A 24,830-nucleotide genomic window follows, 5' to 3' on the forward strand; every position below is an offset into this window, starting at 1 on the left:
CTACAGGTCCATGAGGAGAAGTCTGGTCAAATAAATACCATAAAACGATCGTATGTGGAATTTTACAGGCAAGCCATAAAGTCTGGAAACATTGATTAAATCATTTGGTCATATATCAATAATATATAATAAACCACTTCTTATGTTTATAATAAGCATAATAATAAATGTTTAATAATAATAATAAACCACTTATTATATTTCCAAATTTGGATTAAGAATGAGATAGATCTATGTTTGTAGTGTGGAGAGATTCTGAGACATGGTGAGGCGGAAAAAGCAAATTGTATTGTGCAATCCTATTTACACAAAGATGGGTAATGCACATAAATGGATGTGTAATCAAGGAAAGGAGACCAGAAGAATGTACAAGAAAATGTTTGCCTACAGCGGTTATCTTCGATGGGACAAGGGGAGAGGGTGAAGCAGGGGCATTCCTGTTCCCTCTCTTCTCTTTTTTATTGGATTTACTACAAAACCTTGTTTTCATCTGTTACTCATATGCTTTAAAACAAGTTCCAGAGTTTTGCTGTCCATAAGCTTAGTGTCAATCAACATTGTGACTTGTTACCTAAACCGAAATGTCTTGGTGATGGTGTGTGTAGAAATGGTTTTAGGGTTCTGAGGAGGGTCCCAGAGCTGCCTTGGAAAGGCAGATTGAGGAAAAGACCATGGGAATTGAGATTCCTGGTCTCGGCTCCACTTCATCCACAACAGCCCATTCTCAAAAATCAGTTCATTAAAGTGCTACGTAAGATTCAGGTTACACTGAGGTATCACCTTACACCGGTCAGAATGGCCATCATTAAAAAAATCTACAAACAATAAATGCTGGAGAGGGTGTGGAGAAAAGGGAACCCTCTGCACTGTTGGTGGGAATGTGGTTTGGTGCAGCCGTTATGTAAAACAGTATGAAGATTCCTCAAAAAACTAAAAGTAGATTTATTCTATGATCTAGCAACCCCACTCCTGGAGGGAACTCTAATTCAAAAAGATACACACATTCCAAAGTTCATAGCATCACTATTTATAGTAGCCAAAACATGGAAGTGACTTAAATGTCCACCGAAAGATGATTGGATAAAGAAGTTGTGGTATATTTATAGAATGGAATACTACTCAACCATAAAAATAATAAAACAATGCCATTTGCAGCAACAGGGATGAACATGAGATCATCATACTAAGTAAAGTAAGCCAGAAAGAGAAAGAAAAATACCACTTGATATTACTTATATGTGGAATCTTAAAAAAAAAAAAAAAGGACTCAAATGAACTTATTTACAAAACAGAGACAAACTCACAGACGTAGAAAACAAACTTACAGTAACCAGGGAGAGAAGGAGACAGTGAGGGATAAACTGGGAGTTCGGGATTTGCAGACACTAGCTACTATAGATAAAATAGGTAAACAACACTGTATAGCACAGGGAACTATATTCAATACCTTGTAATGGCCTATAATAAAAAAAATACGAAAAAATGTACAGATAAATGAATCACAATGTTGTACAGCAGAAATTGACACAAAATTGTAAACTGACCATGCTTCAATAAAAACAAACAAACAAACAAAAAGATTCAGCTTAAAAATGAACTGTGGGGGGGGCTGTTGTCAAAAACAATGCTTTGAACCCACTAACTCAGAGTAAGGACAGGACTGGCCCACTTTGCTCTGCTCTGAGCACCCCTGAGGGCTTGGGTTCATTTCTTGGCCTTTCATCTTGAGATGGGAATGGATGCGCTGGATGTACTCTGCGAGCACCTTGGGTGGTAAGGGGACTGAGAACTGGGAATGGTCTAAGGAGCCAGATGTAGGGGTGGGGGGGAGCAAGAGGACTGACCTCAGTTCCTGGAAGGGCTGTCAGGTGCAGAAATTGGCTCTCTGTGGCCCCAGGATCAGAATGAAAGCCACGGGAAAATGGAGATGTTGGAGGTGTCCCAAGATGAAATGGGCTGCCTTGAGAGGTGCAGGGTTTCCCATCCCTGGAGGTGAGCAGGGAGAAACTACTTGGCCACAATGTTTGTGGCAGAGGTTCTGACCACAGGTGGGTGTTGAACTAGAGAACTTCCAAGTTAATTCTCTCCATAAATATTGATTGAGCTTGTATGGTTCAGGCAGTGCACTGGGCACTGGAAGTGTAGGGAATGATTGAAAGAGACAAGGTCCCTGCACTCAATACAAAAGCAGTCAAAACAGCAAACTAACAAGCAAACTTACTTTTTAGATATTACTCTGAAGACAACAGAACGTGATGTGACAGTGACTGGAAGGGGGAACATTTTTGATAGGGAATCAGGGAAGGGACCTCTGCAGCGGTATCTGAGCTGGCCTGAAGGATGAGAAGGAGCTGATCGTGCGAAGATCTTTCTGGGCAGAGGGAACTGAACGTAGTAAGAGCACTGAGAAGCTGTTGCAGGATTTGAAGAAGAAGAATGTGGTGATCTGATTGACGGTTTAAAATTATCCTACTAGCCACCATGGGAAGTGGGAGGGGACACAGGGAGGAGAGGCTGTTTCAGTCAAGCAGGGGAGAGACGGTGCCAAGTTTACCTAGAGTTGACAGCAGCAGACTTGGAAAGAAGTAGATGGATTTAAGTTTTATCTTCTATGATTCACAATCAGTTCATACATTCAGCTGATCCCAGTTCATTCATCAATTGATTCATTTCAGTCAATCCCAGCAGTAGGCAGGCATTGTGAAGTGGCTGCTCCCTAAACAATGTGTTAACTTTTATGGTCGGACATGAGGGGCATGTCATCTCCTTCCATGGTAGCTGTTTTCATGTATCTTGAGGTCTCATTTGCAAATACCCACAGGGATGGATAGTCAAGGTCTTCCCATGATACCAGTTCTGATAGAACAGCACAGATCCGATCTGTTAGCCAGGCCAGAGTGCAGAAGCCCAGGACGAGGCCATGACCTCCCATGACCCCGTTATCTGCTTGGCTCTGCAGCCTCTCCTCTTGCCCCCAGCTCAGGAGATGGACTAGGCCAAGGCCAAGAGCAGGGTTCCAGGATTCAGGCAGCCTGGGGTAATGACTGCTGATGACATTTATTGGCTGGAAAAGCTTGGGTGAATTAAGCCTCTCTGCGTTTCAGTTTCCTCACCTATAATAAAGGATTGTTATGAAATAATCCCCATAATTTGCCAGCCACAGATGCCTGGTGCTTAGAAAAGTGCTCAATAAATGACAAACACCGCTGCCAGCACCTCTCCTTCCCTTTACAGTAGAATTATCTCAAAGAATTATCTTCCCCCTGTCTTTGCTTCCTTTTGTCTCTTGCTTTCTTCCTGCTCCTAAATTACATTCCCTAATTTCATACCAGATCCTCTCCTCCCCTCCCCCACCACCAAACCCCACTGGACACCATTCTCTTTTCCTGCTTGACTTGTCTCCTCTTTCAGCACTGCTGAACACACACCAGCTTTTAAAAGCCCCCTCACCTTTGCATCATTCCACAAGGCCATTCTCTCCTGGAAGGTTTTAACACGGAAAGTACCACGATCAGATTTCTACTCTAGAGAAATCACTCAAAATCACACAACGGCGTTTTCCCAGGGTCTGGCACATGATACATATTTATAAAATGTTGTGTAATATTAGAAAAAATTTTAACGGAAGTACTTGAGATTGAACTCAGGACCTCAGGCATGCTAAGCATGCGCTCTACCACCGAGCTCTACTCACACTCCCAAAGTGTTGCTATTGGTTGCCATAATTCTCTGTGTTCCCTGGCGTCCTGTGCACACGTCTGTAACCCCACTCACCACACTGCGGTATCAGCTTTGGTATTCTTGTCCACCGTCTCCAATAGCCTCCTTGAAAGCAGAGACCTACTGTTCACTGGTGTCTGGTTCCTGCTTACTCTGGGGGACATAAGGGAGGATACTTTTCTTCAGGCAGGGCCGTGTGACTTCCTTCGGATGGTGAAATGCGAGCAAAAGTGGTACATGTCGCTTCTGGGTAGAAAGCATTTACTTGCCAGTGTTCAGCCCTTCCCTGCCTTCTTCCCTTGCACGGCAAATGTGAAGTCACATGTTGACATGGAAATGCAAGGCTCAGCCTCAGCCACGACGTGGGGGACAGCAGTCCTAGAGAGCCCCCCCCCCTCTGATCTATAGCAGACTTTAGGGGAGTACGTCAATCGTTGCTGTGTTAAGACACCGAGATTTCAGGGTTGTTTGTTGCTACAGGAGAGCCTAGCCTAATATGAGCAAAACAGATCTATGTCCCTAGAGCCTAATGCCATATTCAGCACAGACAGTATGGAACCCTGAAAATTGGGGTGGAAACAATAAATGAATAAATAGGGAACACAAGGAAAAAACCAGAAGGGTTAGTGGGGAGGGTATAGCTCAGTGGTGGAGTATGTGCTTAGCATGCATGAGGTCCTGGGTTCGGTCCCTAGTACTTTCATTAAATTAAAAAACAAACAAACAAACAAACAAACAGAAACCCAGAAAGGTGTTTCCTTATGCTTATATGTGGGAGTCCTTAGCTTATTACTTAGTTAATAATCCTTTACATTTTTGTCATGTTCATAAAGTGCTCTCATACCTGTTTCTCACGTATTCTGCACATCATTCCTAGAGCCAGGTGCCAAGGGGGAACTGAGTCTCAGTGGTATTAAATTGTGGCGGTGCTAGAACTCAAACTCTGGTCTCTGGATTCCTGGTTCAGGGCTCTGTCCATTGCCTGCTAATATCTACAAATAAGGCCAAACTTGTGAACTGTAGGTGGACAGGCCATTGCCAATCGCCAGGGGTCCTGGCCACGGTGTGCCTGTCTCTGTACCAGGGTAGCCTGGCCCTTGGCAAGAGAGTCTGGAGCACATGTCCTGATAATGAAGATGCTAGGATTCATGCCCAGAGGACGTCAGTACACATACACAGACACTCTGTCTGCACACACACACACACTGTCTCTCGCGTCTGTTCACATTTACTTGCACGAGAATTCCAGCCTTCTACGTGTCCCCACATGTACACACTCACATGTACATCTGTGCACATGTATAAATATACCCACACATGGATACACATTTTGTTTTTACAGCCAAGGACTGATACACATTTAAAGATTCTTTCACTTATTCACATGCTTTTGTATGTACACACATTCACACGGACATGCATATAGGCTCAGGTAAATGTGCTGACTCGTGCACACACATACCACAAACACGCACATTTGCAGCAACACGGATGGACCTAGAGATGAACATACTGTGTGAAGTAAGTCAGTTAGAGAAAGACACACATCATATGATATCACTTATCTGTGAAATCTAACAAAATGACACAAATGAACTTACTTACAAAACAGAAAGAGACTCATGGGCATAGAAAACAAACTTAGGGGAGAGAAAATGCATATTGGTGGTTACCAGGGGCTGGGAGGAAGGAGCCAATAGAGGGAAGGTGCTTAATGTGTAAGAGGTTTTATTTTGGGTGATGGAAATATTTTGGAACTAGATAGAAGTGGTGTTTGCACAACACTGTGAATGTACTGAGTGCCACTGAGTTGTTCATTTTAAAATAGTAAATTTCCAGGTTGTGAATTTCACCTCAGTAAATTATTTAAATAAATACATAATGAAATGCCCCCCTCCAAATTAACTTACTGGGGGAAAAAAAAAAGAAAAAAACTTATGGTTACCAAAGGAGAAAGGGAGGAGGGTGGGATAAACTGGGAGTTTGGGATTGGCTGATACAAACTACTATGTACAGAATAGATAAACTAGTATATATTAAAAAAACCCTTATGTTAAGATAGACAGACAACAGACAAATCATACACACTGATAAAGTCAGTTTTTCCTTAAAAAAAAAAAAAGACATACAGATGCTGCAGTGCACACACTTACTTGTGCTGATAAGCATGTGTCCAGACAAGCTGGATGGTTCCCTCTAGGTTTGAGTTCTAGATCTTTTATTGACTGCCAAAGGTACCACTCTAGACCAGGACTCTCTTCCCTCTTCTCCCTCATCCATTCCTGTTCCAACCTCTGTCTTCGTCTTGCTGCACAGACTCAACGAGAGTCGCTGGAAAGGTCAGATGAAGGCCAGCCAACCTCAGCCGAGAATGGCTGGAGACCCCTGTTGCTTTGCTGGCTGCCTTCTCTGCTCTCAGGTCTGTCAGCTCTGGTGAGCAAAGCCAGGCCCTGGGAGGCAGACCGTCAGGCCTGGGGGCTCCAGCTGTTTGTAGAGCTACTCTGCACTCCTGCTGCTCTTAGAGAATAAACACAGCCTGGAAGGCTTCTGACGCTGGGACTATGTCCATGTTGCCATGAGCCAGGATGCACAACCAGTTCTTTGCATGGTTGGTGAGGCAGAGCCCTGGGCGTGTCTGTTCAATGAAGTTCCCTTTCAGCTGTAACTTTCTTATGATGAGAAAAAACAAGTGAGGTCTAGGTAATCCAAAACATCCAGGAATTAAATATTTACATTTGGCTCAGGAGAACGTGGGTTTTGGAGTGACATAGATCTGAGTTCAAATCCCACTTCTGCCACCAATTAGTCATATGTCCTTATGGAAGTGACTCAACCTTCCTGAGCCTCAGCTTACTTATCTGTAAAATGGGGATGACATGTCCTGCCTTGTAGGGGTTGCTATGAGGTCTAAATGAGATGAGATATGTAGAAGTGCTCTGCACACTGCCTGGCACACTGTAGCATTAAATGTGTGGTTGTTGCTCTTGTTATCATATTAATACGAGTCCAATCTTGGCCTCTAAGCATATTCTGAGTGACAAGGAAAGAGGCTTGAATGGGAAAGTGGTCCAAAGAGTTTGGTTGGTGGGATCCAGGGGAGAAAGAAGCTGAGGGGGAGGGAACCCCTTGGCCACCATGGAGAACATTGGACCTGGGTTTCTGCCACACCTGTTCCATGCTGTGTGACCTTCCTCAAGTGATGTCCCCACTCCAGCCATCAGATTCTCTCTCTCTGTGAGATAAAGGCTGACTTAGACAATTTCTTAAGGTTTTTTTTCCTAGCTCTGAGGTTTTAGGTTCTTTTCCCCCCAAATCATCCACAATGTAAATTAAACACCTGTAGCTAATTAAGAACCCAGTGAGGGGGCGGGGAATCACATCATTATGCAATGTAGAAGCTGGAAAATGACAACTCCTAGTTTGGATTAACTTCAGTTAACAAGGAGAAAACTGTCATTTGTGTTCCACTCCCAAAGAAGCACACTGTTGCTTACCCTTCACTTTCCGTCTAAACATTATTTGTCTCCACCCCAGGGGGCCACTCCTCTGGGCTCCCCTAGTCGGTTATCTTCATTTTTCATTTACTGTTTTCTCCTGAGGCATGCTGAGCCTGGCACAATTTGAGGTTTGATAACACTTAGGTCATTGTTCAAGTGTGTTTTGTGGGTCTGGGGCCCCTCAATGTTCCAAGTCTTTGCTCTTCGATGTTCTGACAGTTATGAGAATTGGGTCTTAATCACTGCTCAGTCACTAACTCGTTCTGGGATGCATTGTCACCAAATCTCAGATTCCTTAGCTGTAAATTGGGGAACACTGTGTCTGCCACGTCTACTTTATAGAGTGATTGTTAGAGCAAGTGTTTGGTGAAGGCGTCCAGTGAGAAAGTGAATGTGAAAATGTGTGGAAAATTATGACTGGCAGTTAATAATAGCTGACCTTCATCGTGTGTGTACTTTGTGTCAGATGCTGAGCTTAGCACTTTTGTGCCTTACCTCCCGATCCTCACAACAGGTGGCGAGGTGGATGCTATCTGTCCCCTGTTCTACAAATGAGGAGGCTGACTTAGACAGGCTGCCTTGTTCAAGGTCACATAGCTGAGCCTCAGATTTTGTCTGGGCGTGGAAGACTCTGTTCTAACTGCTACACTGTCTCTGTAGAAACTAAAATGCAGCCGGAGTGAAGTCTGAAAAGGGGGCGAGGAGACACTGGGGAAGGGGAAACTAAGGCTCAGAGAAGTCTAGGGATGACTTAAGATCACACAGCTGTCAGTGATAGCACCCAGAGTCTGTATCATCACCATCATCACTGAACACAGTAAGAGCATTTACAAGGGTTTTACTGTGATAAACTCTTTCCTGCACATAATTTCCATCCATAATAACTTGAAAATAACTTGGTAAAGTCATATGTTAATCACCCCTGGGATTTTACAAACAGGGGTGTAGAGAGATTGTACGTGTAGGGAGTGATCCCAGGTCTCTGTGACTTCAGAGCCTGGGCTTCTAACTGCCACACAAAGTAAGGGCAAGCTGCTTCAGGAATCTGTGTTTAGTAATCTGTATCAAAGAAATCGATCTCTGTGTGACCATTACAGGGAAACAGGTGGGGTGCTGCTGGAGTGCAGATGTGTACACCTGTCCTCATGTAACCAAGTCCTTTACATAAAGGGGTGGTCCCTGACTTGGCTTGATAACTCTTTACCATTTCGGGGAGAAGGGTGGAAGTGTCAGCACTCACCACACAAAGTTTATGCATAATGTGAATGTCAACAGGCTTCTGATTTGGGAGGGAGGAGGAAAAAAGCAGAGGAGCTCATTGGGGTCTATAACAAGACATCCAGGCACAGGGTGGAAAGACTTGGTGTTTGGACCTGGATTCCCAGGGAAACGCAGCCATGCTTGTTCTCAGTCAACGGGCAGGGCCATCTCCGTAATTCCCTGCTAGTTGTAGGGAATTGGGTCAGTTGTCCTCTGGATGTGGGCAGGCTCCACCTGACCATATCCTGGCCTCTTTGCAACAGAATAGAATTTTGGACCATTTGCCACAATGACATACAGAGCTCAGTAATTTTTGCCAGCCTGGGACTAAAAGGTTAGATCTTACCTCCATAAATGTTTAGGACCAAATAAGGTTTGAATCAACAGAGAATATATCTGATTTGGCTTATTTATTTCCCCAAATTACTGAGCACCTGTTATTAAATCACCGTGTTAGCGGCTGAGGTCACCACAGGGAATGAGACAAGATCCTGGCCCCCAAAGCACTTACATTACAGTGAGATGAGGGCCAGATGAGCAGACTGTTACAGTGTAAGTGTCGGTGGTAAGTGGTGTTCTGGGAACTGTGACATGGGTCATGAGAATGTGTACAAAGGACCCACCCTAGCCTTACGTCGAGCACACACATGAACTCACACACGTGTACACACGTGTTAGAGTGTGAAGGCTTCCTATGGAGGTAATTCTGATGTTAAAGGAGCATCGGGGTTGATAAGAGAAAGGAGGCTGGAATGGATGCTCTGGGCCGAGGCCTCAACAGCATCAGTAGAAGGTTGTAAGTCAGAGAGAGAGCACCGCCTGTGTAAACGCTGAACAGTTCCCTGTACTCAGAGTAGGAAGACAGAGGAAGAGACATGGGCAGGCAGAACCAGAAAGGCAAAGGGACGGGGGAGCCACGAGGGAGGCGTTAAAGCAGAGGACTGGTGGGGTTAGGTTTGCATCTTAGAAAGACCAGTGAGTGAGAGAGAATGGATTGGAGGGGGTCAAGGTGAAAATCGGGGCCACTTAGCAGTAATGTGAGCCAGCCACAGTGGAAGGCTGAACTAGACTAGGGGCAGGCGGACGTCTGGAAATACATGGTTTGGAGGATTTCAAGGCAGTTACATCTACAGGATTTGGTGATTGACTGGCTAGTTCTCACTCTGCTCATACAGAGATCATTTTATGCTGCCTTAATTATTTTCTCAAAAGCTAGATCACTCCTTTCAAAACTCGGACAATTGATTTTTTTTTCACGGATTGAGGAAAAAAATTAAAATAGTGTGACTTTTATTTATAATTGCAAATGTAATATTTACTCCTTGTAGAAATTTGAAAAATATAAAAATACTGAAGAATATGAAATCATCCATCAGCCTGCCATCTAAGGATAATTGCTATTAACATTTTGGTATTTTTCCATCTAGTCTTTTTTCCTAGCGTAATTGATTTATTTTAAACTTTTTACTGTGGGAATTTTCAAATACATACAAAAGCAGAGAGAAGAATCAACCCAACATACCCATTTCAGCTTCTAAAACAGTCCTCTGTTATTCCGCAGTTGAATTTTAAATTTAAAAGCAGGTTTTTACATTTTGCTTTAGTCTAAAACTTTAGCCTGTTGATAGAATTTTGTTTTTATAATCCTGAGTGTGGAGCGTGTGCTCCTAGCTCTTTCGCCATTTTCAGATATATCTTCACCCAGAACATTGAGTGGGGCACTAAAAATGTCCAAATCCCATGGTTTACCCCCAGAGACCTGAAAAAACATGAGATTTTCTACCTCCTTGGGGAAGAGCAATACAGAGGGTAACTATTTCAGCAGGAGAGACATCCCCAGCAGGAAACAGCAGCTTGTGTTTTGATTCACTCACCATAGTTGTCTCAGCGATGGAACCGAAGCTGTTGATGAAAATGTTGCAGCTCACGTTCACCGGGGGACCTGCCAATCAAAAGAGATTCTTGCTTAGCTCCAAGGCCATGAGGAAACCCACAGGAAAGGACCCTTACCTGAGACACTGACTTTAGGGATGGATCCCCCTTGGTGGGGGAGATCCTTGCTTGCCCTCCACCCCACCCTCTAGCAGCTGGGACTTCCAGCCGCATTGCTATGCCAGATTCCCTGGTCCCCAAGTGAGCACCAGGTACAGAACACCAGAGGCTGAGCTGAGATGTACTTTCATTAACATAGGATGATTCATCATCCTGCCATATGGTTGAAATCCCTTTCGCAAACCCCATTGGCTGCCTTCTAATTTGTGGCTGAAATGTATTTACGGCTACAACATTTGGAGGCCACCTTGGGAATCACAAGGAACAGCAAGTTCCTTGCCTTGAACTAATGAACCAAGGATGGTTGTCTGAAAGGGCATTGATGGGAATGCCCAGCCGAGGAATCTGGACGGAACCTCAAGGGAAGTCCATAAGCAAGCTTTTTAAATTCTACTGCAAGGGATGGGGAAGAACTGGAGAAATATTTGCTCTTTGGAATCTCTTTGCTAGAGGGACCTCTGTCTAACTGAAGTCCAATCTCTTCATTTTACACTATTAATTATAGCAGTTACCATTTACTGAGCAAGGTTTGCTGTTGTGCTGAGAGTGATACTAACATTATCTCATTCTATCCTCTCAACAACTCCATGAGAAGACAGAGTTAGTACCTCCATGTTACAGATGAGGAAACAGAGGCTCAGAGAGGTTATTTGTCCATGGCCACACAGCTAGTCAGTGGTCAAGCTTGAGCTTAGATTGATCTCATGACAAAGCGAGTGGTCTTAACAGCTCTACTTGTATGAAAGAGGTTCAGAGAAAGGAAAGGGCATGCTTAAGGTCACACAGTGGCAAAATCCAGGATTTTAAGCACTGGGCTTCCACAGGAGGTGACAAAGGGCCAGGATAAAATTACCAGGGAGGACTGTGAGACCATGATTAAGGGAGATAGACGCAGTAGGAATCTGGGTGTGAGAGAGGTTCCAAAGGGCAAGGCATCAGGGAAGATCTCATGAAGGCGATGAACTTGAGCTGACCTTGAAGGTAGATAAGACTTGGATAATAGGTCATAATCCTTCTCATAAGATTGCACATGCAATTTGTGAATTTTTTCATGTCCATTTTCTTATTGATCCCCATGAGATCCTGAGGTAGTCAGGGCCAAGTTCCTATCTTAGCTTCATAAGTGGAACACAGAGAGCACAGAATTTTTACTAATTCACCTGGGCTTATTTATCCAGCAAGTGGTGGAGCCAGCACTTGAACTCAGGTTTTCTGATACCCACCCCTCTGTCCTTCTTGAAAAAGGAGCCCAAGCATTTCACCCAAACTCTGCTGAGATTTCCTTCTTTTCAAAAATCTTGGTGTGTGGAAAGGGACTCAATCCTGTTGTGAGAATCTAGGCTCTCCTTGCAAGGGCTTTGCCAGGATCCCTGGGTTTTAGACACAGCCCTCAGTACTCCCTGGCTGTTTTTCCTCAGGCTCACACCTTCCCTTTTCTGGTCACAATTTCCCCATCAGTCTGGAAGAGTATCTCTTGATCTGGGCAGTCACTCTCAACTCCGTGGGTTTGGAATTCCCTTATGGAAGCTACCCATTTGAATTATGAGGTTATAAGATCTCAGGGCTGGAAGCTTTCTTAAAGTCCACCTAATCAATTGCTTCCCAAGCTGATGTGCAGACTGGATGGTCTGCAGTAGAATCATCTGGGGAACTTGTTACATTACAGATTCCTCAGCCCAACCTCAGACCCAGTGAACCCACATCCATGGGAATTAGCCTAGAGTCTATTGTTGAATGAGCAACCGGCTGATGGTTGTGCATAGCCAGCCTTAGGGACCACTGCTACCATTCAAGGCTGAGTGCTTGATCCCCCCCAGCACTGGGGAACTCATTTCAGTTTGAGCAGCCCTTTCCATAGTTGGATAGCTCTGCCTGCTAAAAAATGTTTTCCTTATGCTGAGTGGAAGTCTGCTTCCTTGGTCACTTTTACCTAAACAAAGGCCTCTTAAGGTTTTATTTCTCCCCTCATTTAGACTCAGATCCAGGTTTTTCTTCTCATTTAGCCTCATACCATTAAGATGCCCCAAAGAGTTACTGCCTGTGCCTTGAAATGACATGCACAGAGTTCCTACCCAGGCCCTGCAAGTGTCTGGTGCTGTGACTCCCATATACATTAGATCCTGATTTATGTGTGTGAGAGGGTGCCAGCCAAAAGGACCCCATGGGGAGGTGTGGTTCATTGAAATAAATCTGAAATTAAATTATCCTCAAGAAAATTACAATCTGGCTGCCTTTGGCAGCAGGATAATGTATATATTTCATTAAATATTAAAGTTTAATTTTGCTTTTGTGTCCATGTTTGCCTTGGGCTGTGCCCCTGATGCTGGGAGCCATTATAATATACAAAGTCTCACAGAAGATACGGAATCTGAAAGCTGGTAGGGCCTAGTCCTATCGGGTCATTTTACAGATGTAGAAACAGAGGCCCAGAGACGTCAGGTGATTTCCTCTGGGTCACTCATATCAGGTAAGCAGTCAGTGGAAGGTCTAGAACCCAGTTTTACTGCTTTTGAACTTCAGTATTGTGATTTGCACTGCCACTGTGTTCTGTAGACTCAGCCTGCTCTTCCCCGCACCCCTATCTTCAAGAGTCAGGAGCAGGCAAAATTTCTGGTGCTTGAAGGAACCTGCTGAGTGATTACCCATGCTGTGGAGTTTGCAAACAATGCCGACCTCTTCCTATTGTGTTGGGGGCCACAGGGGCCTCCTCTGCCTGGGCTTTTCAGGAGCTCTGTGGTTTGTAGGGGGGCTTTTGGGAATCTTAAGTGGGACTACATGGCAGCGTGAAAGGGACCCTGGGGCTCAGGGCCAGGGGATGCCCTGTTCCCAGTGTTTCATCACTTACAGCAGGAGAGTAGAGCAATCTTGCTTCCCAGCCCTGGGGTGGGGTTCCAAGAAGCTGCACCTCAAGGAGAAGGTACAGCTCAGGGGTAGAGCACATGCTTAGTATGCATGAGGTCCTGGATTCAATCCCCAGTACCTCCACCAGAAAAAAATAATAATAATAATTACCTCCCCGCGCACCCCCCCCAAAGCTGCACTGTGCTCAGAGCCCAAGTCCTAGGGGACTGAAGGGGTTAGAGCTAGCACAGGTTGTGAGAGGCCTAAGAGGTTATCTAGTCCTGTAGATTTGGGGCTCAAGTGTTTTGAGTAAGGTTGTAGAGGAGGGGGGAAGGACCCATAATCAATGGTTTTATAGTCTGCGTGAAATTCTCTCTCTTAAAGATGTCCACTGCTAAGTGAGTAAGTAAATAAATGAATGAATCAGGAAATAAGCAAATAAATAAATCACTAGCATTAGACAGAGAATTGAGTCAGAGTAGCTAGCTGCGTTAAAGTCCCCAGTCTTGGTTGGCAGTGTGACCTGGGAAAGTCACTTAACTGCTCTACTTAGCACATCTTTGGGGTAATTTGTTCATTTATTCACTTATGACAGGCTTATTGAGGCCCTTCTTTGTGCCAAGTCCAGTAGTATGCACAGAAGATAACTAACACATGAACCCAGGACGCACCCACGTTCAATATGTGAGTCTCCTTTCTCAGGAGAGCAAGACCAAGATACGTCTACTCAGACGGGAGTTCCAAGAAGTCCCACCAGGGGGCGCAGCGTGCCGAAATTCCTGAAACTGAGAGGGGCAGTGGATGCAAGCAGGTGATCAGTTTTCTGGTGTGTTTGACTTGACCAATGGTGTTTCTACAAGATGTGATTTAGCTGCCAACTAGGAAGATTTCACACAAAATCGCAGACTTAGGCCTTATCTTGGAAGGTCTGCATTCCTACCTGGCAGCTCTGGGCAGGGCTTGGGAAGTGGCAGCCCCTACAGGAGTGTCGTTTCTGGTTTTCTTTGCTTATCCCCATCCTGTTTCAGTCATGTACCATCCTGCCTGGCCTTCTGGGTGTTTAAGACTGTGACCCGGGTGAAGGGCTTGGGTACTGACTTACCTGTCCTTGAGGGAAGAAAGTTTATGCTAATAATCTTGGAAGTTAGTGGTCTCCGAAGCAAGGTGGTGGGGGAGCAGAAGCACCTTGAGGTAAACAGAGGTGGGAGGTGGGCCCCCAAGCAAAGCTCAGTGCATCTCCCAATTTTCTAGTTGCAGAGCACTCTGAAAAGGGGACTTGGAGAACAAAGTGGGGAGGAGGGCTGACTGAGCTGATGTTAGGAAGCTGTAACCAGCTGTCACATCCCTTGTTTGGTCTTGGACTTGAGCCAAAAGGAGCAGTGAGGAAGGGCATCTGGAATCAAGAATTGATTAGGAGGTTGGCTGTGCGTCTTTGAGATAAGATTTTTGCAGGGGTGCTGGGAGGAAGGTTGGGGTGCTCAGGGTCCCAAGGAAGTCCTTAACACTGGGCCTGCAGAAACCTGCTCGGCAGTTAGAGGTGGTTACCACCTCCTAAAGCATCAGTAGACAAAGGGAACTGGCCCCCTCTTGTTATGAGACATTAAGATCTCATAGGACTGCGAGCTGAAAGAAACTTCTCAGATCCCTTCAGGTATGGTTTGTAAACTGGCTACACAAAAGGCTGGTTCACAAACATGTTTTACTTGAATTTACTTTTTTAAAATGGAAGTCCTGGGAATAGAACCCAGGACTTTGTGCATGCTAAGCATGTGCTCCACCACTGAGCTATTACCCCACCCTGGAATTTACAGGTTTTAGGAATCAAGCAGTTTTGCATAAATAGTGATTTCTGGCTCCCCTGGGAATTCTGGATGATCTGGCAACACAAGGCCCACATTCCTCTAGAGTAACTACTGGCTGGAGCTAAGGAAAAGCACCCGCTTTCAAGGGGCCTTCATTTCTATTTCTCCATAGTCTCCACCCACTCCCTGTTGCCTTACCAGGCATTTGAAATTGTGACTCTGATGAGGCTAGACCGTTTCAAAATTATTTGTTAACCTAGGAGGTGCTTTCAGTGGATGAATTTTAGTTGGAAACATCTCATCTAAGACAAATAAAAGTGGAGCTGATTAGGAGAGAAGCAAAGGTGGACTTGCTCATCTTAGCCTCTGTTTCTCCCTTTTGGGACCCAGGGTGGAGGTCCTAGAACTCCATGAAGCATAGTTTAAAAACTGCAGAGATGTCCAACTCTATCCATGCAGAGATGAGGAGACTGAGGCCCAGAGGAAGGAAGAGGCTTCTCCAAGCTCAGAAAGTAAGTTTGTGCCCGAAGCAAAACTTGAACCCATTTCTCCACTTTCCATGGTAATGTCTTGTCCATTAAACCAGAGCTTGCAAATAGCTGTAATTCATATACTGACTCTGACAACTAGAGATACTGTGAGTTGGACTCTGAGGATTTGTTTGTTCTTGGCCAACTGACTCACAATATTTGCTTCAGGTAGAGGGAAGAGTCATGGAATTTATACCCTGTATTTACCGTCTGTATATAATTTCATGCTGCTTGCTTCCATAGTCTAGGAAAACAGATCTCTGGGGCCCTGAGATGCATGTTTATCTACCTTTAAAATTGGGTCTGATCCTGGCATCGTATCCAGAGGTTCTCCCCATGAGCTTATCCAGGAAATCTGAGGGTGACATGGGCTTGGATGCGGAGCGGGCGGCTTCAGCCTCCTTAGAAGCAGCAAGGCTAAGAAAGGAGAGAGAAAGCAGAGGGTTAGTGACGGCCCTTTCTCACGCGGTGGTCAGGCCCCAGCCTCACTCAGCCCCTGTTGACTGCCCAGCCCTAAGAACCATAGAATGTTCTTGGCCTGAGAAATGGGTGATATAGGTCCTTCATGAGGTTTACTCAGCCCAAGTATCAGCCAGCCGGGGATCCTGGAGGGTAGCTGGGTGTCTGATTGATGCTGAGAAGCCGGGGACTCTTCTAAGGCTGCATCTGTAAGGTTTTGGTCACACTTAGCTGCTGGTTTCCTTGGGAGAGGAGATTGAAGGATTAACCTCCCACTTGGCCCAGACCTGAGTTTTGGGTGCCAGCAATTTAACAGGTCCGTAGAACAGTGCAGCCCAGAAGAATCTTAGAGATCAAACAGTCCAGCCTTTCCGCAAAGTTTCTCTTTAGAATCAGTTACTAATTTTTTTTTTAAGATGCCAAAGTCAAATGCATTTGGGCTCACAAATTTAATCAGGTGTCTTTACCTCAGGTCTTCTCAAACTTCTACAAGCTTAGGTGCCTTTTCTAATGGGACTATCTCATGCACTTTCAAAAATTCTCAGTTAGGAGAACTGAGGCACAGCGCAAGAAGAATCTGACATAGGTCCCAGAGTAAATCAGTGGTAGCTTCCCTCAGTGTATCAAGAGTTGGGGGATTTGGCATCAAACCGCTGGGGATGCTTCACATTGTTTCTGCCACCCCTCTCCCACAACAAAGTAGTTCCAGGTCTTCATTCACACCGTAGTATAGGTTACTGATGTGGCCCTTCCCCTGCCACACTCTCAAAGGCATGCAGATTTCTAGAAGAGTCAAGATTGGAAGCTTAAGGGTTAAAGAGCAATCATTTGTATTGCCTTGGGCAACTGAGCTTCCCTGGTCCTGAAAATTATACCCTGGAGCAGGCTGGAAGCGAGTGCAGCCCTGCTGTGTGCTTCGGGGCTGGGAAGTTGGAGGAAGTGTGCATACAGAGAGATGCGCATGTGTTGCATAAAAGGAGAGTTGCTGTCACCCAGCCAGGTAGGATGCCATGCTCCCCAAGGACTTGGAAGACCTCCCTTGTTCTTTGCCTTGGCCCCTTTTCTGATCTCGGAATTGTGACTGTTTAAGGGAGCCTCTCTAGTGGATGGCTCTCAAGTTCCTGCCTCCACCCTGGCTTTCCCCTTTCTTCATTTGCAAACCACCTGGAGGGCACGTCCACCTCGATGTCCTGCCTTGCCTCAAGTTCATTCCAAACTGAAGGCCACAGCTTCCTTCCCAAGTTTGCTCCTCCAGACCGCAGTTTTCCAGGTAGCACTTATGTTTTCTCATGCTCTCCCACATCCCGTCACTCACCCGGTCCTTTCAAGTCATGCACGTTTCACGGCCATGCTACTTTGTCCTGTCGCTACTTGCGTTTGAGTTCCGAGACCATGAATCATGGTGGTTATATTTCTTGATTGCTTGTCTATTTAATCTCCTACTGTTGTCTATCATGGTGGGTCTCACACATAACTGGTGCTCAGTAACTGTACAGTGAACGAATGAATGAATAACGTGCTACTTTAATTAATCAAATGTCCTGATTTGTAGGAAGTATTCATAAATATTCATGTTTGGATTAACAATTTAAAAATTATTAGACTATTATACTCACTAATGAAAAAGGGTGAAAGTCATCTGTTATTCCTTTGAAGATTCAGAAGGTATTCTAGGATTTTTAGACACTCATGCTTAGTAATCTGAAGATTCCTTGTTCGTATACTGAAGAGCTCGTTTTGATGGACGATATGAGGGATAAATGAATTATACTGTTTCTACCTGTGTGACTATGGATGTTTGTGAGTTTGTGTGATGTGGGTAGATTTCTCTGTGTGAAGTATATGCATGTTACATGTGCAAATAGATGGATGTGTATGAGGACTAGGGTGTGCACAGGAATGTTTGTGGATGTATAGTGGATTGTGGTACATAGATTTGGATATACAAAAATGTGAAGACCATATTCATGTCCAAGTGTTTGTTAAGCATGGGATTTAGCTTGGACATTTTTGTGTGTACATGCAGCATGTATGTATACACAGGGTATAGGGTGTGAAAGCCTGAAATGTCTTTCACAAGGCATGTATATGGTGTGTCTGTTGCATGTGTGTGTTATTGAAATGTCCTGTGAGATGTAATATAGAATAGTTTGAAAAGAGTGAAAAGAACAGATGATTTTATATCAGACTTGTCTCCATTTACTAGCTGTGTGACCATGGTGAAGTTACCTAACCTCTCTGAACTTTGGTTGCCTGCTATATCAAATAAGTTTTGCACAAGGAGTAACTGAGCTAGCACATGTTAAAAAAGTGCCAAGGACGGTTCTTGATACATAGCAGGCACTCAATGTATTGTCTTGCTCTTGTCTTGCCGTGTGCGTGTGCATGTGCATGTGCATGTGCACGTGTGTGTCTTTGAAGTAGTTGAGAGCCACTCTGGAGGCTTCTTTTGGGCTCTCTGCTGCTTTCAGCTGCCCCATAGTCCCCACATGACTGGGAAGTCCTGCCAGATGCCTTCCGTGACCCACAGCTGGTACCACTGTCCCAGCCTTTTCTCCATTCAGCACCAGACTCACAGCTGGTGTGCAGCTCTAGTGTGACAAACGGAACCACAGATCGCAGCTGGTGATTTATGACTTTTCTGCTGCTATAATTCACTTCTCGAACCACTCTAGGAGTGGCAGTTATGAAGCTCTCATAAGCTCCTGTTCTCTCTGCAGGTCCTCCTCTCAGATAATACGATTTGGGAACGTAGTATTCCCTCCCAGTGGTTACTATAGCGTAAGCCATCTCTGGCCCTTAGGTCTCTTTCATAAACGTGAATCCTATTAGGTGATACAAGGAGAGAATGAATTCGCCCCCAAATTATCCCCCCTACCATTTGCTATTAGCAAAATGTGCCATTTAATACCTGAATCCTCCCCAAAGCTGAAGCATCTTCCAGGTATCCTAGCACGTCTGCAGCAAGGCATTTACAGTCTGATCACCTGGCCACTGACTCCCTAACAACCCTTGCATGGTGAGCTGAACTGGAGGAAATGGAGATGCTGAGAGGTTAAGTAACTGGCCTCAGGTCACACAGCACTTGAGTGAGAGAAAGGATTAGAACTCCAATTTTCAAGTCTTGCCTCATCCAAATGCTACAAATGTGTAAGAAAACCTTTTGTAAACTGTGAAGAGTATAAATCATGATTGTAGCTAATATTACTATTGTTTTTGAAGCTTGTTATATTGTTAGATCCAAGAAAATCAAAACATGTATGTAACTTCCCACAGAAAACAAACTATGGTTATCAAAGGGGAAAGGGCAGGAAGGGATAATTAGGGGTTGGGGGTAAAAAAGACATGTGTCCAACTTCCAACCATCTCCATATACACAACTCTGAATTGACCACGCTTAAAAATGGGGAAGAAATAGTTGTGACTTATTAAATGATCCTCTGTTTTGTCAGGTGATTCATAGCAAAATTCTTGGAAATTTTGAAATTCTCTAGTCAAATCTTTGCTGTGTACCATGTACCAGTTTCCTGGATAGCACGTTCACAATTTTTGCCCTGTTCCCGTCCCACCTCTACTGATAATCACTGAAAAGTTTTCATTGAATTGTCTCACTTCTTTTTTAAGAAAGGAAATTTTGTATTTCACTCTTGACAAATGAAACATCAGAATTACTTGCCATAACACAGGATAACAGTGAATACAATGAAAGAGAAAGAGAAAGAGAAGAATTTAAAATCCTAGTTATATACTATTGCTGGCCGACGTTCTGAGTCTGAGAACTGCCCTAAGTTCCCAAGGAAGATCACAAGTGTTGGAAAGGTCTTAGAGACATAGTAACACTGAACTGAGACTTTCCTCTTGCGATGATGAGGACTGAAATAAGAATTCTACATTATTGTGTGTTGAACCACCTAAAATCATCCCTCATCCCTTACTCTAATTCTAAAATTTCTCTAATTCTTTTTCAAATAAATCCTCCATTTTAATGTCAAAATAGCTATGCCCGTCCACTTGATAATCATTGTACACTTCCATCTATGTTTAGACAGCATATTTTGCATGAAATTATTTCCAGGGCCCCCTCTAGTAAATCTGTGCTTTGTCCTTCTGTGCAGAGAAAATATGCAGCAAGGGGCCCTCCACGCCCATGGGAGCCGTGGCTTCTGGTGAGCTTAAGTCTTTGCTTGTAGACGGTGAGCACAGAGAAACTGGGAATGAGTCTGGGAAATGAAACACAGGATTGTTAGGATTTGCTGACCCTATGAAAGTACGTGGAAATGATGCAAATTGTTTCAGGGATTACTGCAATGTAATGTGGTGAATCAGACTTGGTTTAGACAGATTTGATTAATAGTAATTTTCAGAAAGATCGGGAGGTCTCCCGGGACCAAGTGTTCTTCTGTCCCTCGCTGAGAAGGCTTACAGCGATGGCTGCGCAGACTGGGCAGAGCCTCGAACTCGCTCTCACCTTTTAGTTGGGGCATTTGTCACACTAAGAGATTGGTACTTAAAGGACCTCAGTTTTGACTCCTAATGACAGAGACCATGGAGAGGTCCAGGAGTGGGGTTCCACAGGGTGACATAGTGAAGGGGGTGCTATGTGACCTTTGGGGAATCGCTTTCCTATTCAGCTTTCAGTTTCCCAAGCTATGAAATGAGGGGATTAGAATAATCTCTGAGTCCTTCTGGCCCTAAGCATCATTTTATTAGTTTATAATATTCCATCTCTCTTTTTTTCTTCTTTGCACATCTGGTCTTGGGATCTGAATTTGTCTGGGGGCAGGGGATGTGAGTGTGTTTGTGTCTGGCTTCTTCCCCTTCTCATTTCAACATTTCTCTTCAGTGGCACAACTCATTTCTCAGGGACTTGCTGGAAGACAGGCCAGATCAATGCTCAGATTCTCATTCTCCAGTTGCAGCATCAATTGGAAATAGGAAATCAATATGAAGCTGTCAATCTGAATTTCCAGTGAGCTGGGGTTGGCCATGAGACCAGGGAGAAACAGTTTCAGTCCCACCCTTCGAGGCACCACACCCCCATGGGCCACTCAGAGTTAGCAGAGAGGGTCTGCCCAGCAGATCCCATCTCCTGAGTTCACAGTGGGCAGAGAAGTCAGAAGGTCAGGGGTGGGAAAAGGGGAGGAAGGACAAAGGGAGGGGCAGAGTAGGATCTCAGAGGCTGGGGATAGCTGAGGGAGGGATGCATAGGGCTGGAGGAGGAAGCTGGAGGCACAGATTGAGACAGAAAGGGAGGCGGTAGGAGAAAGGAAGGGAAAAGTGAAGGTATTTGAGGTATGGCCAGTGCTATAATCGAGGAAGTCAGTGAACACAGAGGACGAGTGCTCAACGACACTTGGTGGGGGTGTGGGGGGTTTCAAAGAGGCTTTGTGGAGAAAGTGGTTTTTACAGCAAACCTTGAAGGTTGGGTAGGGAAGGAAGAGTGTTTTGAGTAGAAGGGACAGCATGTGTAAAGTGTAGAGGTGAGAGAGGACTTGGAGAATTGAAAGAAGTTTAGTGTGTGGGTGAGGGAGTGAAGGGGCAGTGAAAGAGAGGGATGTAGAGAGAGAGAAGGGACAGTGATAACAGTTGAGGATGGAGCACCGAGTCTGCAAGGCTGGGAACAGCAAGGATTGGTGCCCCCGTTCTTTGTCCTTATGGTGGGTCTGAAAGTTAAGGAAGATTGTCCCTTCCCAATGCCTTTAACATCCTGATTTCTTAGCTGATCTCTGTTTAAATTGACTTGCGGCCTGGCCAAGGTTGGGAAATGTGCTCTTCAAAGATGCCTCCAAATGGTGGGTGTCCAGCTGGTTTCCAGGCAGCGTGTCCTCTGACTTGGGCCACATCATCCCCTTTGCCTTGGCAGGGAGGTAATCTAACAAGCTGGTATTTATTCCATGCAGAAAATACCAAGTCCACTAGTCAGATGTTGTTTGAAGAAGGTCGGTCTCTGTTTCCATGGGTATTTACTTAATACACAATTATAAAGGTCACTGTGGGATAGAGGGAAGAACATGATGGTGGGACTGGGAAATCCGGGTCTTGGCTAAATAGTCTTGGATCTGTATCTAATGTCCTCTCTGGTCTTGGGCTAATTCTTTTTCCTAGATGGTCCCCAGTTTCCTTATCTGTGAAATGGAAGTTTTGGATTAGATCAGGCATGGTGAACAGTTTTAAGTGGTTGCTCAGAGGAGGGTTCTGGGGCTTGACCCAGCAGAGAAATGTAGCCAGAGAAATGATCAGTCTCTGTCAAGGGACCGGATTGTGGAGTGAGGACTCCTCTGATTTCTACAGGTCCTCTTGCTCCACAATCCTCTGATTCTGATTTATTAAGCGTTATGAATAAGGGACTGTGGGGGAAAGGCAGATAAATAAGTCGCTGCCTACAGACAAAGCCCTTCACATAGACTGAGTTTGTGTTTGTCTCGTTCTGTGCCTGGCAGGTAGTAGCCGTCAGTAATCATTTGTTGATGAATGGCCTCTGCCCTCTAGTTGTTCATAGTTCAGTAGATGGACTGGACTCCATCCGTGTAATTGATTATAAGAGGTTGCCACCCAGCTTAGGTGGCATAATTGGACTGTGATGGTGGTTCTGAGGAGGAAGGCAGTATTTGGGCAGATGTAAGGACATGAATCAGAGAATTCTTGTGAGTTTTATAAATTTTTGCCTCTGAGCACTTTTGGAAAGACCTGACATTTGTCCGTGTCCACATCGTGTATTATGGGGGAGAAAGCTTTCTTCTACCTGCGGGCTGTCCTTCGGAGAGGAATGGAGAGACTCCTGGGAAGAGGTGGGGCTGAGTGTGAATGGAACTCTCTGGTGGCCTCAGGGGCCGATCCAGTTTCCCGTCCATGGCTCTGACACCCGGGGACTTGGGGCTTGTTGTGCAGCAAGGGTCACTATCAGCTTTGCCTGGGTTGCATCCTTAGGTCAACAGCTGGCTTCCCCCGGCCAGCTGTGCAATTCCGATTTTATTTGATTGCAGTAAGGGGCTTAGGCTGGCTCGGGAGTGCCTGACATTTTATTAGTCTCACTTCATGATCTGCTAAGCACCCCTGGGAGCTGAATGTCACAGTTGGCACGCCCTGAGCCCAATTCTCCCCAGGATCTTAGGGAACAAGGCCCCCTTCCCCCTTCCTATTCCACTTCCTACAGCTGTATCTGCCTCTTATAAGGAGCCATTATCTGGGTAAGAAGGACAAGAATTTGAACATAATTTTCTTTGGCAATAAGATAAAATCTTGGATCCTTAGAGCTGGAAGGAACCTTGAGATTCCATCTGGTTCTTCCCCTTCCCTTAGGGAAGTCTGATTCTCTTGGGATGTCTCATACTCCTGATTACTGCTTCCAGTCTGTCCCTCTGGATGGCCTCCCTCCACTAACTCTTCTGCTTTAGGTATCCCCACAAAGCAGGGTGAGATGAATGCGGCACCTGGCAAAATTTAAGGAGGCACTTACTCTCCGGGTTGTGGAATTGCACTTGCAGAGCCCTGAGAGTGAGCACCTCCTTAAATTGTGTGCCCCTTAAATTGTCTCACATGCTTCACCCTCGTCCTTGCCCTCTTAGAGCATCATAGATCCTCAAACCCAGTCTGTCTAGGGTCGAATTACCTGTAATCAAAAGCATTCACCTGGAGAGGGAGTGTCTACCTCTCACAGCATCTCATTTTGTTTCCAAAAAGCTTCATTTTTATTTTATTGTTAGGTGGCAAGAAACAACATTACATATTTTAGCTCATTTTATCCTTTCAGAAACCTGAGAGGTAGGGATGTCTGTCCCCATTTTACAAATAAAATAGTCAAGGCTTAAGGAGCACAAGACTTGACTGTCTAACTGTGGCATATCACACTTCATTTGCTTAAATTGTGTCGATGTTTTCTTTTTCCTCACCTCCCTTCTTCTTACCCTATGTGCATCTTTCAAGGCTGGAATCACGGGAGCCCTTGGTGTTTTCTTGTTAAAGCTCAACCTACAGCTCTCTAACTTGCCTTTCCCTCAGAATTGAGGCGATCAGGTGTTATGTAGACAAGACCCTGAAAGCATGACTTTGGCCAGCTTCTTTCTGGCTCTAAGAGGAAGCTGAACTTAGCTGTGCAGGTACCTGTTATCAGCGATATGATTTGACTGGAGTCACAAAGGTCCGAATTCTGACCCTGATATTTTTAATCATTCCCTGGAGGAAAATACCTGATGTCCTCTGGGAAAATCCAAGGCAGGAGAATAGGAGAAGAAGCAATCCCTTTTTGATTTTAGGAGCATCTACAACACCCTCCACCCTCCAGAATGACTCAGATCAGAGTCCTAGGTCAAACCTGTGTCTGTGCGTAAACTCACATCTCTCACCACTTAGGTCACTAGTTATAATTCTACAGCTGTCTCACTTTGCACTGACTATCTCTACATGTCTCACTTAGGGTTGTTTTCCTGTGCCTCTGATCTTCAGTGCCCTTCTACAGTCTGGTTCCCTGGTTAAAGATTTCTTGGCTTAAGCCCGTGGGCATCAAGAAGCCCCCAGATGAGAATTCCCAGTGAGGAACTTGGGGGGATCCTTGAGCGGCTTGAGTGCTGAAGAACAGGACAGTGGGGTCATTCTGCCTGGCTCAAAGCTCTTAGCAGGCCATGTGGCTTCAGCTTGTGTCCCACAAGTTGGACAGGAGAGCAAATCACTCT

General features: G+C 45.0%; 1 protein-coding gene across 2 annotated transcripts in view; it reads right to left on the reverse strand.

Annotated features, from left to right (window-relative positions):
• Positions 1–24,830, reverse strand: part of GLRA1 (glycine receptor alpha 1) — an 80,769-nt gene that overhangs the window by 31,212 nt on the left and 24,727 nt on the right. For both annotated transcript variants that reach the window (XM_006174609.2, XM_006174610.2), the window contains exons 2-3: positions 15,992–16,119; positions 10,352–10,419 (exon numbers count right to left, since the gene is read on the reverse strand). In XM_006174609.2, coding sequence (XP_006174671.1) covers positions 10,352–10,419; positions 15,992–16,119 — 196 coding nt within the window. The remainder of the gene's footprint in view (positions 1–10,351; positions 10,420–15,991; positions 16,120–24,830) is intronic.

This window comes from Camelus ferus, chromosome 3 (assembly GCF_009834535.1).
Source record: "Camelus ferus isolate YT-003-E chromosome 3, BCGSAC_Cfer_1.0, whole genome shotgun sequence".
Classification (NCBI taxonomy): Eukaryota; Metazoa; Chordata; class Mammalia; order Artiodactyla; family Camelidae; genus Camelus; species Camelus ferus.